Source organism: Ambystoma mexicanum, chromosome 5p (genome assembly GCF_040938575.1).
Source record: "Ambystoma mexicanum isolate Mex_15411 chromosome 5p, UKY_AmexF1_1, whole genome shotgun sequence".
NCBI classification, from domain to species: Eukaryota; Metazoa; Chordata; class Amphibia; order Caudata; family Ambystomatidae; genus Ambystoma; species Ambystoma mexicanum.
This window is the reverse complement of record NC_090930.1, coordinates 1,308,719,526-1,308,736,368: the sequence shown is the minus strand read 5'-3', so window position 1 is coordinate 1,308,736,368 and position 16,843 is coordinate 1,308,719,526. Positions and strand designations below refer to the sequence as shown.

At 46.1% G+C, this 16,843-nt stretch overlaps 1 protein-coding gene across 1 annotated transcript in view; it reads right to left on the bottom strand.

Annotated features, from left to right (window-relative positions):
- Window positions 1-16,843, bottom strand: part of ADAMTS16 (ADAM metallopeptidase with thrombospondin type 1 motif 16) — a 631,464-nt gene that overhangs the window by 477,055 nt on the left and 137,566 nt on the right. Inside the window, exon 5 of the mRNA XM_069613712.1 lies at window positions 537-736. Coding sequence (XP_069469813.1) covers window positions 537-736 — 200 coding nt within the window. The remainder of the gene's footprint in view (window positions 1-536; window positions 737-16,843) is intronic.

Here is a 16,843-nt window from a genome sequence, read left to right as displayed (position 1 = left end):
ATGGCAACATTATATACAGGGACAATATTACTTGATACCATCAGGCCCTTTTCTTACATTAAGATTAACCCTACAGTCTCCGTTATCATATAGCTGATTTTTTTCACTTACTGACTGTGTCCCCAACTATCACACTAGAAGTTGGTTCCATGCATCCTGCTTCTTTTCCCTGAAGAAGTATCTTCATTTTGTTAATATCCTTCTCCCAACATGTCTTACTATTTATGTCTGTGTCTCCATTCTCCCCGCTCGTCACGGCATTATAAAGTGTTCATTGTTTAGAAAAACAACTTCCACCATTGGCATGCGTTCTTCATTGTTTCCCGTCTTCGATTCTCATTGCTCACATTTTTTGTGGCAAAGACGCAATTAAATGCGCTATGTCTGACTTTAATTGCTTCTTCCTTTGGGAAAGTCTGCATGCCTGTGGTTAAGAAACTGCACCACTCTCCTAATCCGTAATGCCAGCTCGATGAAATACAGTAGTATGTCAGTATACATTACTCAACTGCGCCCAGCAATTAGCACCCGCTTACCATGTTGAGTATTGTCAAGACATAGGTGGTGATGTTTTCATGGCCATGGTTCTGCATCATCTTCTTGTCAACCACCGCAAGAGTCTCCACGCTCAATGGTTTGTTCTTGTGGGCCTTCAAAGGAGAGCGCTTGTTTCGGATCTGAAATTTGTATTCGTCCGGCAAGATGAAAATATCTTCTTTGGGGGGCTTAGGCATGTCTGTGGAGTAAAAGACAAGAGTCATGACTCATGAGAAAAGCGAGCCCAACAAACCCAAGATATTAAGGGTGAGCAATAAAAGATGCTTGAAAACATCTCGAGCATGACCGAAGTAAGGCAGAACCCCAATGGAAAGCCAATTCATCTAGGGGGAGGGGGGCGGAGGGGGCGGCTAATTCCTCTGGACAGATATTCATGGGAAAGAGATGCACAGGAGTGAGAAAAGAGCATTGACAGACATATTATATTTTGGCTGCCCTATGTCAAGTGCAGCCTCAAATGACCAAATTAACATCAAGTCGTGACAAAAGGCAATAAGGTGTGCATCATTACATGTGATAAGGCACATTAAAAAGCTAAACACACGACATGAACACACTTCCAGCAAAAAAAGCCGAGCAAAACAGACAGTTTGTCAGGACTTGAACATCTGGGACTCCTTGCTTTACACTGACGTAAGAGTCTCATTGCAAGTGGGCAGTTTTCCTCATCATTACTGCATGCAATAATTACTGATGTTAATCAAGTGGGCAATGGGGCAAATGTAATTCAACAGAAGGAAGTGACACCGGTCCCGGCGACGGGGGCCACGGGGACGGGTCAAATAGGGGGTGGCTTCCCGGAGGGTGTGCTGCCAGGTCCAGGGGTACAATGGCCAGGAGGTTGGCCAAATACCCCTACTTTTGGTGTGGGGAGTCAACAAGTCATGGGGCAAAGTGTAGGTACTGGGGTCATGGCTAATCTAGCCGCTATTCAGGCGCCTCGTGAACAGCCTCCTTTACCTACAAGTGCTGGGACCCTAGTGGGAGGGAACAGCACAGGGAATCAATGGGATGCAGCAGCCGGCGGCGCAACACAGCCAGCTGCTTGGTGGGGCCAGGGTGTAGCTAACCTGGGGCTACCTCAAACTGGCGTCATTGGTCAGGGGGGAACAGGGGGCATTATGACACAGTATGGGAGAACTATGCCTGGGTTTGCACCAGCCAGGGTGTCAGTGAACTCTTTGTCATGGCATATTCCAATGTCAATAAAGGAGCGGGTATGGAGGAAAGAATTTGTAGAAATCCTGGAATTAGTGGAGATGGAGCCTCTGGGTAACGGGTTACAAGAATTATCCGAGAAAGAGAAGGAGAAGAGGGAGAAGGAGACACCCAAAACTGAGGCATCCATTCATAATTGGATTAGAGCATTTTTGATTTATACCTCTATAATGATTGAAAAGCACCCCAGGATGCTTCAGCTATGTTAGTCTACTGTCATTACATTCAGGATATTTATTTAAAGAAGGGAGGCGAAGGCTGGCTTAAGTATGGTAGGGCCTTTCGGTTAAAAATGCAAGTGTGGCCTGCCTTGGCTTGGGATGAAATGGATGTTGGGGGTGTGGTGGACAAACTGGTACTCTCGAGCGAAGGGGGGGAGAAGCCAGCGGTTGAAAAAACTCAGGTATGGAGGGGCAGAGGTGGCTATTCCAGGCGTGGAAGGGCGTCCTTTCGCGGGCACTCCTCCTGGAACAATAGGACCAGCTACCAGGGGGAACAGGCTGAGTGCTGGAGGGTCAACTCGGAGGAAGGTTGTCCATTTGGCAAAACTTGCAGATTCAAACACCCAAGAGGAAATAGCAACAAGGAGTATGGTTCCTCTAGTGGAGAAGGCAGACGCAAGGGCAGCCCCAAGGGCAAAAGCAAGGGCAAGAGTGAATGAAGTCAATGTCATACTGTCTAGAGCAGCCCCTCGCAAAATATGTAATGAATTGATTAAAGGCGGGCTACCCACCCCGGTTAAATTACAAGCGATGACTCTGTGGTTGAATGCGTATCACAATACTGAAGATGCAAAGTTGTTATGGGAGGGCTTCAGGTGGGGGTTCAAGATCCCATGTGCAGACAGGTTGGAGGGGGGCAAGGTAAGGAACCTGAAGTCAGCTTTAGCAATGCCAGAGGTTGTATAACGGAAAGTATCCAAGGAGGTGGACTTGGGCTGGGTGGCGGGCCCTTTCAAACATCCCCCCCTAGCTAATTTGGTAATATCACCGCTGGGGCTGGTACCAAAAAAGGAGAAGGGTCAGTACTGCTTAATACATCACTTGTCATTTCCAGAGGGTGGTTCAGTAAATGACGGGATTGTGGAAGAGAAATGCAGGGTGCACTACGCTCCCTGGATGATGCGGTTGAATTGGTCAGGACAGCGGGGAAAGGTGCCCTCATGGGGAAATCAGACATTGAATCAGCATTCAGGTTGTTACCCATACATGAAGAAAGCCAGCACTTGTTGGGTTTTAAGGTTAAGGACATGTACTATTTTGATAAATGTCTGCCTATGGGGTGCGCCATTTCATGTGCTTACTTTGAAGCATTTAGCTCATTCCTTGAGTTCACGGTAAAACAGGAATGCCATTCAGGGACAGTCCTGCACTACTTAGATGACCTTTTATTCATTGGGAAAAAAGGTACGGCAGGATGTCAGGAGATCATGCAAGTGTTTCAAAATCTGATGAGAGCGATGGGGGTTCCTCTAGGAAAACTGTGGGCCCGGTGACATGCTTAACCTTTCTGGGGATTGAAATTGACTCTGTGGAAGGGGTGTGTAGGCTCCCTCAGGACAAAGTTACCAAACTGAAGGCATGCATCAAGGAGTTAAGGTCAAAGAAGAAGGCTACCCTAAAGGAGCTGCAAGTCATGGTGGGTAATCTTAATTTTGCAGCCAAGGTTATCCCAACAGGTAAAACCTTTGCGAGGAGTATTGAACTGAAAATGATGGGCCTAAAGCATTCAGGGCAACATGTCAGGTTGGGGGCTGAAGTGAAGGAGGATTTGGCTATGTGGGATGCATTTTTGGACAGTTTTAACAGGGTCCGGGTGTGGAGAACCTTGACCAACAGCAATGAGAGGCGCAAGTTGTTTACAGATGCATCTGGGCTCTAGGGTTTGGGGCAATCCTGGATAGCCAGTGGTGCGGAGCAGACTGGCCCGAAGAGTGGCATGCTGGGGGGGTCACCAAGGATATTACACTGTTAGAGCTCTTCCCCATTGTGGTGGCATTTAAGCTATGGGGGGAACAGCTGAAGGACAGGAAAGTCATGTTGTGGTCAGATAACCTAGCAGTGGTCCAGATAATTAACCAGGGATCCGCCGGAACCTCTAGGGTCCTGCGGTTACTGAGAGAGCTCTACAAATGCATGCTGAAATGGAACATTGAAGTAAGAGCGAGGCATATCCCAGGGGTGCAGAACACAGCAGCTGATGCTCTCTCTCGTTTACAGTGGGAGAAATTTCGAGAGAGTTGCCCGGGAGCAGAAAAAGGGATGACGCCATTCAATCCAAAGTGGTGGGACATGATTGGGGCAATCTGAGTTCCCTGATTCAGACGGCGCTGTCACCAGGCACAAACAGAAGGTATCTGGCTTGCTGGGAACGGTACCAAAAATTCAAGCAGGAACTGGTGGTAAACAGCCAGGATAGGCCAATAAGGGCCTTTGTGGGATGGGGATGGCAAGGTGGAAAATCCAGGTCATGGATGGCACACCACTTGGCTGCCATCACCCATTTCTCTAAATTACAAGGGTTGCCTGACCCCACAAAAGAACACTATATTTGCATGGCCATGAGAGGTTGGGCCAGGCAGGCAAAACCCCAAGCGGATGCTAGGCGACCCATTGATTATGTCAAGTTACAGAAGGTTGTGGCCAGTTTGGATGAAATCTGTCATGGGGAGTTTGAAGTGGCACTGTTTAAGGCGGCGTTTTTTTTATTAGCATTTTTTGGGGCATTCAGGGTAAGCGAACTGATCCCAGAGAATAAAAAAGCGAAAGGCACAGGGTATCTGCAGATTCAGGACGTACAATATTCGGAAGGACAGGTAACGCTATGGTTAAAAATGTCAAAAACGGATCAGAAGGGGAAAGGATGTACAGTCTCCCTGCAACACATCGCGGGGAGTACAGTCTGCCCAGTCGCGGCGGTAGCAGGGTTCCTCAGGGTGAGACCTGTGTCAGGGACCAAGGCGCCGTTTCTTATTCACGAAGACGGCTCCTCGCTAAGTCGCTTTCAATTCAGGAGGGTGATGGAACTGGCTCTAGAAAGAATTGGGGAAACTGAAGGGGTTTTTGGGACGCATTCATTCCGGATTGGGGCAGCGACATCCACAGCAGCCATGGGTATGGGGGATGTTGCAATCAAGCAGATTGGCAGATGGAAATCTGGTTGCTTTAAGAGATACATTAGGCCAGAAAAAATGTAAGGGTGACATGCCTTCTTCTTTTCCTCCCTTAGCACCAGCCCAGAAGAAGAAGATATCGGTTTGGGTAGTAGGACACTCCTTTGTGTCTAGGGCGGGGGCGTGCTGGATAGCGGAGCAAGAAAAGCAGACGGCAGGCAATTTCAGTATCAGGTGGCATGGGGTGCCGGGCATGAAATGGGCACAACTGCAGGGCCAGGTGCGCAAGTTCCTAGCCAGCAGAGGTAAGCCTGAAATACTGATCATTCACCTGGGGGGTAATGACTTAACTAGCCTAGGGAGAGGGGCTCTCATTCGCAAGATGATGTACTCATTACAGGAGCTTGCGGGACAGTTAGGGGAAACAGAGGTAGTTTGGTCAGAAATCATCCCTAGATTGGAATGGAGGGGTGCAGATAACCACGCGGCAGTGGAGAAATCCAGGCGCAAGCTTAATTGTGCAATGGCGAAATTCTGTAGGGGCAGGGGTTTTGGTCAGGTCAGGCATGGCCTAATCAATTTGAAATCGACAGAATATTTTTTAAAGGATGGGGTACACCTATCGCCGGTAGGCATGGACTTGTTTTTGTGGAATATCTGTACAAAATTCTTGGAAATGTAAGGAGAAGAGCAAAGGGGGGAGCCACGGTGGGCAGAAAACCCACTTGTGGCGGTGTTTGGCCAGACAAACACAGGAGACAGACTCCGGAGGAGCCAGGAGAAAGCAGGAAGGGTCTTCGCCCTTCTTGGACCCAGCGCCCCTTGGGAGCCTAAGCGGCAGGGGCATCGGGGAGGAACAATTACGGCTCAGCTTCCCCCAAAGGAAACGGCACTCTCCCCGCCCAGGGGCACCTGCATGGGCAGGTGAGGCTCGGACAGCAAGGTGGGGAGAGTTGGGCCTACTTACGGACTCTCAGGAAAGAAAGGGGGAAGCATGTTCTGGGAACACGGAGCAGTCGCCGCATCTTGCCAACAATTTTTTCCACAAATGTGTGCAGTGTGGTTTTTTGTTATTGTGGAATAAATTCTGCGGCCTTTTATGCCAACAAACTATCAGGTCTCATTCTACACTTTTCTGGGGGAAAGGGGAATGAGTTATGGGTATATATTGGCTACAGTTATGAATGGACAGATGCCGGGGTTATGCAAGGGCCGACGACAAAAGCCCTGCAAATGGAGGAGGCACCCCCGATAACCTGGGCAGTCTCCCCTGGGTGGGTCCCTCACCCTCCCCCTTCCCTTCAGCGGAATGGGGGAGGCACGTGGACAAGGCGTCAAAACGGGCCGAAGCCCGCGAAAAGGAGAGCGCCAAAAGCGGGAAAAGCCCGCGAATCCAGTAAGCGTGCCAGCTACTGGGGAAAGCCCGCGAAAGGGGAAACGAAAGAAAGGGGAGGGGTTTCCCCCTTTATAGGGAGCGGGGACTCTCACAGAAGGCAGCATCCAGCTGCAATTGTGGACCCCGCTCGTGGACTACGGAAGATTTCGTTTTCCCACCCACCAACCCTACGAACACAACAAACAGGGCACCTGGTCGTCAGCGTCGCAGGGCGACTAGGCGGTGTGGCAGTGTTTGGCCAGACAAACCCAGGAGACAGACTCCGGAGGAGCCAGGAGAAAGCAGGAAGGGTCTTCGCCCTTCTTGGACCCAGCGCCCCTTGGGAGCCTAAGCGGCAGGGGCGTCGGGGAGGAACAATTACGGCTCAGCTTCCCCCAAAGGAAACGGCACTCTCCCCGCCCAGGGGCACCTGCATGGGCAGGTGAGGCTCGGACAGCAAGGTGGGGAGAGTTGGGCCTACTTACGGACTCTCAGGAAAGAAAGGGGGACGCATGTTCTGGGAACACGGAGCAGTCGCCGCATCTTGCCAACAATTTTTTCCACAAATGTGTGCAGTGTGGTTTTTTGTTATTGTGGAATAAATTCTGCGGCCTTTTATGCCAACAAACTATCAGGTCTCATTCTACACTTTTCTGGGGGAAAGGGGGAATGAGTTATGATTATATATTGGCTACAGTTATGAATGGACAGATGCCGGGGTTATTGAGGAACCGACAACATATCCCCAATGCAAAAGTGTTTTCATACACATTTACCATCTGCCACAAAGCCTAACAGTATTTTTTTCTGTGGTAAGGGTTACTAAAGTGCGAGCCAAATCCCAAACGTGATCGATAAACCCCAGTAACTGGAAAGAATAACAAGGTCAATTCGAAGCAAGAAAGATAGAACGTGAAAGTCTTTTACAATCCAGAAATGGTGGGCCTATCAAAAATCCTGGACGAAGAGCAGGAGAAAAAAAGGGAAACATGCAAGGGCATGGAAACGGGATTCGAGAGCATAGAAAATAAAAAAAAAGTGTGAGGACAGAGTGCGAGATAAAAGCAAGTGACCTAACGACCCTTGTAACCAGCCTAGTATATGCTGAGACGTGATTAAGTTCTGTTAGTTCCTGTCCCATGGAACCTTTTCAGCCTGATCTTCAATAAGCCCCACAACAAATAACTCGTTTGTACTGAGGATTCCTCTCGTTTTCTTTGCCTGCATATTGATACTCAGGAAAAGTGCATGGTGGGTAATTTTTTTTTTAGGGGTAAATTGCACAAAGGGTTTGCAGCTAAGTGCAAAATGTCTCATCTGTGCAATATTGCAATTTTACACGGCATATTGGAAAAGTGAAAAGTAAACCACAAGCAGAATAGCTTTACATTTCAACTTTCCACTAAATTGCAGGAAAAGCGTAAATGCCTCTTGCAAATAACGGTCGAGAGAGGCATTTGCAATGGATTCCTAGGGAACACCTCCGCTTTTATCAGGGGGCAATTTCAGGCGGATTCCACAGGAATCCACTGGTTTTCTGACAGCATGAAAATACATTCTGGCAGAAAACCTAACTGATTTGTCAGGTGGAGCTGGAAAAGCGGGCAGACATATAAACTCTGACCTGCTCCCAAACAATGGCTGATCAATTAATGAAAATCATGCGGATCCGTAACAACAGCAGAAAAAGCATACCAACACTTTGCCAACCTTTTCTACCGATCCATGAGACTTGGAGCACAAACCTCATCGTGTTTAGTCCATTGAAGACGATGAAACACATGTGAAAGAGCATGATTAGGGAGGGGTTTGCAGGGAAAACAGGTAATAGAAAGGGAAGAGAGACATAAAAAGGGGCAACAGGAGCTCGAGGAAAATTATAGTCTCCTCACTTGATAATTGCATATAAATATTGATTGGACACATGATCAGCTTCTTGTTAAGAAGTCATTTAGCACAACTTTCTCCTCCCACTTATCTGCTGTGCTATCGTTTGCTTTCTTTGGTAGGGGAATTATTGGCTACAATGAAAGCATGTTTTATGTTTGCCTGCTGTGCACTTTCTCTTAAAGGATGGTGGCTCTTCTTCCTATGGACAATGTTTCCACCTTTTACCAAAACTGCAGGGCCTTCTATCACTCGAAAAATGTACCCTGGTCATATTAAGCCACTGTATTGGTGGAATTCTGTATCTGAGGCTTGGACTTGCACGGCTAAATGCCTCACACAAAACAAGTGGCTTGGCTTATCATCATCTCCCTTGCATGAAATATATACAAAAAGCAGATAGTCAACAAAGGAGGGTTAAAGGATAAAAGAAGACATCGGGCTGCAAAGAAAGAAACGTGGCCTCATTCAGGCTGGCTATGTCTGAGCACAGTGGCAGAAGAGGGCTGATGATAACCACCCAATGTGGAAGCCATCTCAAACCAAGGAATATATTTTCCATTATGAAATTAACACCGGTCTTTGATGTGATTTCTGCTCAAGAATCAGTTCATTGTCCATATATTCCTTGGTATAAAAATGATGCTCGCCTTTGTCCGCTCAGGAATCAGCCATGCAGCAGACATCACCAACCTCATCACCACATCACTTGGATGCCATCTTCATTACAGAGAAAAATAAAAGAGGAGATGGCTGGAAGGTTTAGAATTACAGAGACCTAGATGACAACCACATCCTCCTCACATTCATCACCACCCACATCCTGTATGTCCTCATCCCCAAAGGGCATCAGAATTCTACAACAAGATCATCCAAACAAGATGAGTGGAGGGCTTGCCATCATTAACAAGGCATCATGGCCATGCATCCAACTGGACGTTACAACCATTGTCTCTTTCCAAAAACTCACATGCCACTTCCCGCTCTCCTGTGTGACATAGTCACCTTCCACCTCATTTGGAGACCACCCAAGCCCAACACCTCCTTCATGGGAGACTTCATGGACTGGATCACTACAATGTCTATTGCACACATCAACATCATCTTCCTCAGTGACTTCAACATCCCTGGCAACCCAGCAACCAAGTCAATGAAGGAAGATGTCCACTGCCCTCTCGACACTCTGAACCTCACACAGCACATGAAAGGCCCAACTCATAGAAAAGGTAATATCATCAACCTCATCATTACTGCCCTGCCCGCCCTCTGTCACAGCTCTCCAATCATGCTCAACTTGTTGGACCATCTGGCAATCCCCTTTGACATTAGTCACACCGCCCTGGTCAAGAACACCCATTGGTAGCCGAGCAAAAAAATCTTCAGATCTTTGAAGAACTTCCCAGTGGAGGCACTCACGGGGAAGAACTGGCTAACCTCCACATCACATGGGCTGTCCTGCCTCAGATGAACCAGGACTGTAACTACCCTCACAATCAAGATCAACCACCATGCCCCAGTGCAACAATGCATGCTCAAGCCTAAACCTTTCATACCCTGGTACACTCAAGAACTGAACTTCAACAAATGAACCACCAGAAAACTTGGTGAAAAATCCTACAGCACAGCCAAACTCGCTCTACTCAGTAAACTCCGTAATACATGCCGACTGATCATCACTGCCAAGGCCAACTACTACCAAAACACCATAGCCATTTCCAACAATGAAAGCAGAGCCCTCTACAAAGCCATCAAGCATTGCATCAACCCTCTCTCCAACCCACCCGTACCACAGTCCATTAAGAAATCCACTGCTGTCAACTCTTTCTTCATACACAAGATTGCATTGACCCATCAGCACATAGGCAGCAATGCCACAACTGACAGCAAGTGCATACCACCTCTCACAAAACCACTGCTGTCTGAACAATGGTCAAGACACACACTATAGAAGACCTCACTGCCACCCTAGCATCCGCCAAGGCCAAATCATATGCAGGCAACATACTCCCTGCCTCCATACTCAAGACCCTTCTGACGGAAGCACTCATCCCTTACCTGAAAAGCATGAACAGCTCCCTCAATCAAGACACCTTCCCCTCGACACTCAAGACCGTAAGAATCCACCTGCTTGACAAGAAACCAACACTGAACACAGAGGACCTCAGCGACTATCACCTCATCACCTATCTTAACTTCTTAGGTAAGACACTTGAGAAAGCAGTAGACAAGCAACTCTAAAACAAATCAAAGCCAACAACCGCCTTCATCCCTTCCAATCTGGCTTCAGACCCAGATGCAGCATGCAATTGGCTGCCATCAAGGTAATTTATGATACCCTTAGCATCCTTGATGGTGCCCATCCTTGTCTGTTTCGGTTCCACTTCTCAGCTGCATTGGACACACCAGACCACCAGACACTCACCGACATTCTACATCACTGTATGGGGATAAGCAAGATCGTCCTTAGTAGGTCCAAATCCTACCTTGCTAACCACCAATTCATCCAAATGGAATCCCTCGAGATCATCAACTCTACCCATCACCTGCAGAGTCCCTCAAGTATCCATCCTCTTCCCATTACCTTTAACCTTTAATGGAACTGCTCATAACCCTCCTTGCTCCACACAACATCAACATCCACCCAAAAAGCAAATGACACACAGCTCTACCTGAAGATATCCTCTATCGAATACATACGCAGGTTTAAGACCTGCCTCATATTGATCCCGCTCTGGATGTCCATTGCTTACCTGAAGCTGAACCACACCAAGATCGAATTCCTACTTCTAATCATGAATACCGAACACCCTGGCATCCAGACCTGGCTCTATGCTATAAACCTCAAGAGATTCACACCCCTGCTGATCACCTGTGCCAGGACCCTTGGGTTCAATATGAACAGACAATGCCCCTTCAAACACCACAAAGCAAGGAAGACACAAACGGCTTGGTATGAACTTTCTCTCATGCTCAAAATCAAGCCCTTCAACCCAAAAAACAATTTCAGATCTGCTGTCCAAGCCTTGGCCCTCTCTTACACCGAGAGTGGCAATGCCCTTCTGGAGGTCTTCAAGTGATTACCCTGGCACCCCTGAGATCTGTCCTACATGCTGCTCCACGATTCATCAAAGGACTCTGCAAATTCAACCATATCACCTCGACCCTGCAAGCATGAATCACCTTCATATCCTGCTGCACCATCTACAAGGCTGTCACCCTGATATTCACAAGCTACCTCCCTGCAAAACTCCCCATAGATGGAAGCCTACGATACACCAGAAGTAAGGACATGTGCAGACTTGAACTAAATCAGTGCGGGAAGGAAAGGACCATAGAACCATAAGACAGGCCTTCTATGTATAAAATCCCAGACTGTGAAGCCTCCTCCCGATCAACAAAATTACTCACCCCCTCACTTCTACATTTCAGGCGGGAGCACAAGACCATCCTGTTCCAGGAATGGCTTCTCCATAATGCCTAGCTGCACACATCCTTCACTCCCCTCCAAACCTGAGATTGTTTCCTCCTGTATCCTCCACAGGTTGCTTGTAGATCCTTGCTGCCAAATGTGTGATTTTCCTCATCCCCAGAGGTTAGCTCCTCACTCTTTTATCTCTGCTTCCCTCACCAAGTCCTTCCCCCTATGACTTGTAATGTGCACCATTGCTTCCTAAAGCTAGGTCTGTGCTCAATAATAATGACAATTATAAGAACTCTCCATGACACCTATTTTACTCTTTAACCAACCTCCCTTTACCTCATGTTACCACAGTGAAATGTGCTGTGGCAAAATGCAGTGAAAGGACAGCAGGGTAATTGGGGCATACTATTTAAGAACCATGGTCCTTCACTAAAGGTCCCATGCTTCTGCAGTGATCATTTATACTTTGAGAGGCAGGAGAACAAAGTTGATGACCCAAGCAGTGGCAGTTTCTTTGTAGGTTGATGGGCATGATAAGGTCCAGTGCATTCCATGGCCATCATATATGAACACATTCTGAATTACCCGAACATGGCGTAGTTTTGTACAATTAAGATTTCCTGAACCTTATTCTTGATTTGGGCAGGGAGTTTCAAGCTGATTATGGTTAAAATAGTATAGTACATATCTCGAGCCTTGAAACACTTGTGTATAGGTGCATTATAAATGCCATATCATATCAAAGGTAGGGGCACCTGGCTATTCCCTGACCATTCCAGGCTCTATATAGTAAATCCAAAAACAGTTGATCATGGCGAGTCCGGACACGACCATACATGTGACAAAGAAACTAGTCTTTTAGGTCAATTTTCAAAACATGATTGCTGTGTATTTTGCATAATCAAGTATATACATGTAACATGCATGACATGTCATACCCTCAGGGTGCAGTGAGCCTAACACATTCCCCATAAAAAACAAAGTTCTAACACATAATGCATTTACAAAACATCTGATGATTTATTTTCCAATAGCACAATCTACAAAGAACATACAATGTCTTTTTGCCTCTTTGGCATACTAAAACAAAACAAAAAGTCGACACAGGAGCCATCTTGATGGCATCTTTAGAATCTCTGTGACTCTATGCAGCACGATACATAACCCAGGCAGTGAGGATTTGCTTCCACAACTCCCGTCCTGATGAAGCACATTACATTGGAAATTGAGGAAATATAATAGGCAGAAACACTCCTGTGTCGACTTTTTGTTTTGTTTTAGTATGCCAAAGAGGGAAAAAGACATTAGGCCTAATTCACAGAAGCGTTTTATAATGGCAAAACCCCATTAGAAAACGCTCTGTGAATAAGGGCCATTGTATGTTCTTTGTAGATTGTGCTATTTGAAATCCTTGATAATGCAAGGTTTCGTCTGTTATAAATCATCAGATGTTTTGTAAATGTATTATGTGTTAGAACTTTGTGTTTTATGGGGAATGTGTTAGGCTCACTACACCCTGAGGGTATGGTATGTCATGTATGTTACATGTATTTACTTGATTATGCAAAATACACAGCAATTATGTTTTGAAAATTGACCTAAAAGTCTAGTTTCTTTGTCGTGTCCGGACTCGCCCTGATCTACTGTTTTTGGATTTAAAATAGTATAGTGAAAGAGTGGTTTGATCTGTAGATCAATATTGTAAGTAGGAGCAAGAGGTTGCTAAAGGATTGAAAGAATAAGCTTTAGTTGACAGAGTGACAGAAAATTGAGTTGGAATTGAGGATGAAAATTAGATGGGTTTTAGTCATGGCAAAGGTAGAAAATTAAAATAGGATTAGCCATCTTTCAAAACTACTACTGATTAATACTAGGGGAGGCAAGAAGTCCAGTAAGCTGCTTGCATAATACACATTACATTTATTTTCAGTGACTAGGAAGTGAGGCGAACATCCAGGAATTGGTTTCAGCCAGGCATGAGAGTACACTTAGTAGCTGTAAATCTGTGGGCTATCTTTTTGTGACAAGTCAACGTATTATTTGCAGAGAGAAAGATCTTGGAATTCTTTGGTGGTAGGAGAGGATTACATTAAATAGCTGTAACTCAGGATGCTATGTCTTTATGATTCGAGAAAATGCAAGGTGTGAAGAAAATATCATAGAATTGTTTACATTCAAGGGTTGTACCGGGGGTTCCAACCTTTTTGTGCCATATGATAAAATCCTGGTCACAGAGAAAAAATCATCTTAATTGAGATGTCATCAATACATAAAACAAACAGGCATTGGAAAGGCAGGTGAAAGGCAGAGAGTAAGCTGGGAACAGCAAACAGACAAATAGGGGAAAAAACAGAGCATTGACAGGGACAGGTTGGAATATATACAATGGCAATTAGGAAGAGGGGATCAAGGGAGGGGTTTGGAATATCCTGGGAAAGCTTGCAAGCCCCTTCCAGGAGTTGGAAATTGAGTTTGCAGGCCAAATTTGAATGCAAATATATTGAAAGTGATTTTGATGTCAGGGGCAGGGAGTTCCAATGGTAGGTGAATGAAGGGAAATATTGAGGAGGGAGCTAGATTGAAGTGTGCAGCGAGGAGAGTGCAAGATAGACAAAGCCAGGTAGAGATGTAGGCTAGATCATGTAGAAATATAGAATCCTTCACCAACTTGCGTGTACATGGCAGCTGCTTGCTGGCAGTTTATTTTAGAGCCACTGTTAGTCTTTCCCCTCTTGCTCAATTTAGTGCAGGATGATGGCTTGATGGGCACATGGGTGAGACTCCAGAGTAACCTGGACTGCACGGTTCTCCTTCTTCACCCTGATGACCCCCTACCTGCATTGCAGGCAATGTGTGCATGAATGAATGCTGGAACAGGTGGTCACATTGGCTACACAAATGAGTAGGCACATCAACGTATCCTCCTTAGGGCAGAAGAGAGTCAGCATGGTGTTTGTGGCTGTAAATTGGCCTATTTCTAATGATGCTACTACACTCTGTGATATGGTGGGAAACAACCTTCATCGGGGGAACCATGGTGACGGGGGCAATGAATGCTTCATGGTTCTGGAAGATCTCTCCATGGCACAGCCAAATGTGGTTACCCATTGCAGTCACGTCCAGTGCATAATTCTCACTCTTTTTGCATGCTGCACTTTCTCCAGGCACACCTTACACATACTTGTACACTCCTATGCCAGTACTTTCTTCTTATTGTAGCAAACGGGATAGCCTATGGTCGGGCAGGACGGAAAGGCTAGAGTAATATTTTGTACAGGGGGGGTGGTCCTGTCCTCAAACATTTGTACTACAGTGATTTGCTGTAGTAACAATTCTAACACTCCTCCATATTAGTGTTAATACATCTTACAAGAGTATGCATCATAGGAGGAAGGTTCAAATCCAAATACTGGAAAAACAATTGATGTGTCCTTTATTAATTAGGCCACTTGTATGCACATTGCTAAGTCAATGTAGAAAATGCAAATTTACACATACAAAAGTAGAAAATAAATCTTGTCACCAGTTTGGTGAGTAGTATCAACAGACAGCACATGTATTGCAAATATTAAGTGCATATTTCAATAACATTGCATGTTCAGTGGTGACAATTAATCGCTGGATTGAGCCTGTTTTTGGTCCATACAATCCAGAGTTCTGAGGTGATATGTGTAAATTTGAATTTTCTACATTGACTTAGCAATGTGCATACAAGTGGCCTAATTAATAAAGGACACATCAATTGTTTTTCCAGTATTTGGATTTGAACCTTCCTCCTATTATGCATACTCTTGTAAAATGTATTAACACTAATATGGAGGAGTGTTCGAATTGTAACTACAACAAATCACTATAGTACAAATGTTTGAGGACAGGACCACCACCCTGTACAAAATGTACTTTCTTCTTAGGCAAGGGGAAGTATGGCAAACACAGGAGAGGCCCATTGTAGACTGTGCTGGGGAAGTACCCATAGTTGGCAAGTTCTGTGGCCAACTTGATCCCTTTCACCAAATGAGAGCCATCACCATCAGCTTGCTCTGCCTCCGCCACTGCCAACCCTATCTGGGCTGCCACTCCCCATTACCCTGCCTCATAGCCAGAACCCAACAGCCCTGTATCCATTCCATGTTCTACCTCCTTCTGATCCTCTCCCTCCTGCCCTCATCTTCCTCCTATTCTTCCCCCTCCTACCCTGCACCCAGCTTGTCCTGTTCGACCTCATGTTCCACCAGTCATCCTACCTCAACCTTCTCCTCCTGTGCATCCTCCTGCTCAGCATCGACTGTTCATATTCCCCATCCCACTGACATATCTCTGCCTCCTTGTGTTCTACTCTCTATGCCCCATCTCCTCCTTTTCTTGTCCCACATCAGCGAACTCTCACTTCACCTCTTCCCACATCCTTGTGTGACCTTCCTCAATGATCGAATGCTACTGTTGTGCCTCCATCATTTCCACCTCCGCCTTTCACTGTTCCTGTCGATCACATGACAGCTCTGGGCCCTTATTATCCTCCAGAGAGTTTCCACACCAATGTCCAGAGATGCGGTGTCAACCTTAATGTCAAAAGAAGGTGCTACCTCTTCAACCACATTTACCCCCCCCACCCTCCCGCGAAACGCCATCCCCAACTCTTCCAAAGATGTCATGCTGCTAAATAGATGCACTTGTTACATTATAACCGTTGTGGGGGGGTCACGAAGGGAAAGGATTTCATTACAAAGGTTGTCATAACTGTTTCCTTTTATTCAGCAGAAGGTTAAGGGAAAGGGTTTAAAAAACACAAAGAGTGTCAATCATGAAGGTTTTAAAAAAAGGGCTTCTACAAAGCCTTTCCCAAAGGGTTTCCTTTTTTGATATTTTTGGGGTGCAAGTGGGAAAGTAATTCACCAAACAATCACAAAGTGTTACCTCCAGATAGTGGTCAAGCCATTTTCACAGTGCCTGTTTCCCCCAGTTAAGTACCTTGTTAGGCCTTTACTGCTTTGTTCCCAGGAAAGTACCCTCCATTTTGAACAATGACATACCACTTTCCACATTGCAGCCCAAACCTTACCATGTAAGTGTGAAATTGCCACACAGACAATTGTTGTGCCAGTTTCAACAGTGACATTTCAGTTTCATGTTTCCTCAAAGAGCATATTACATCCTCTTCATGAGTAGTGACCCAGAACCCTGCCCAGCGCTCACCCTGATCATTCTCGGACCGTAAGGCTGTGGCATCCCACGGGCTTCTCCGAAGCCTCTCCACACCGGGCAGCAATGTGCC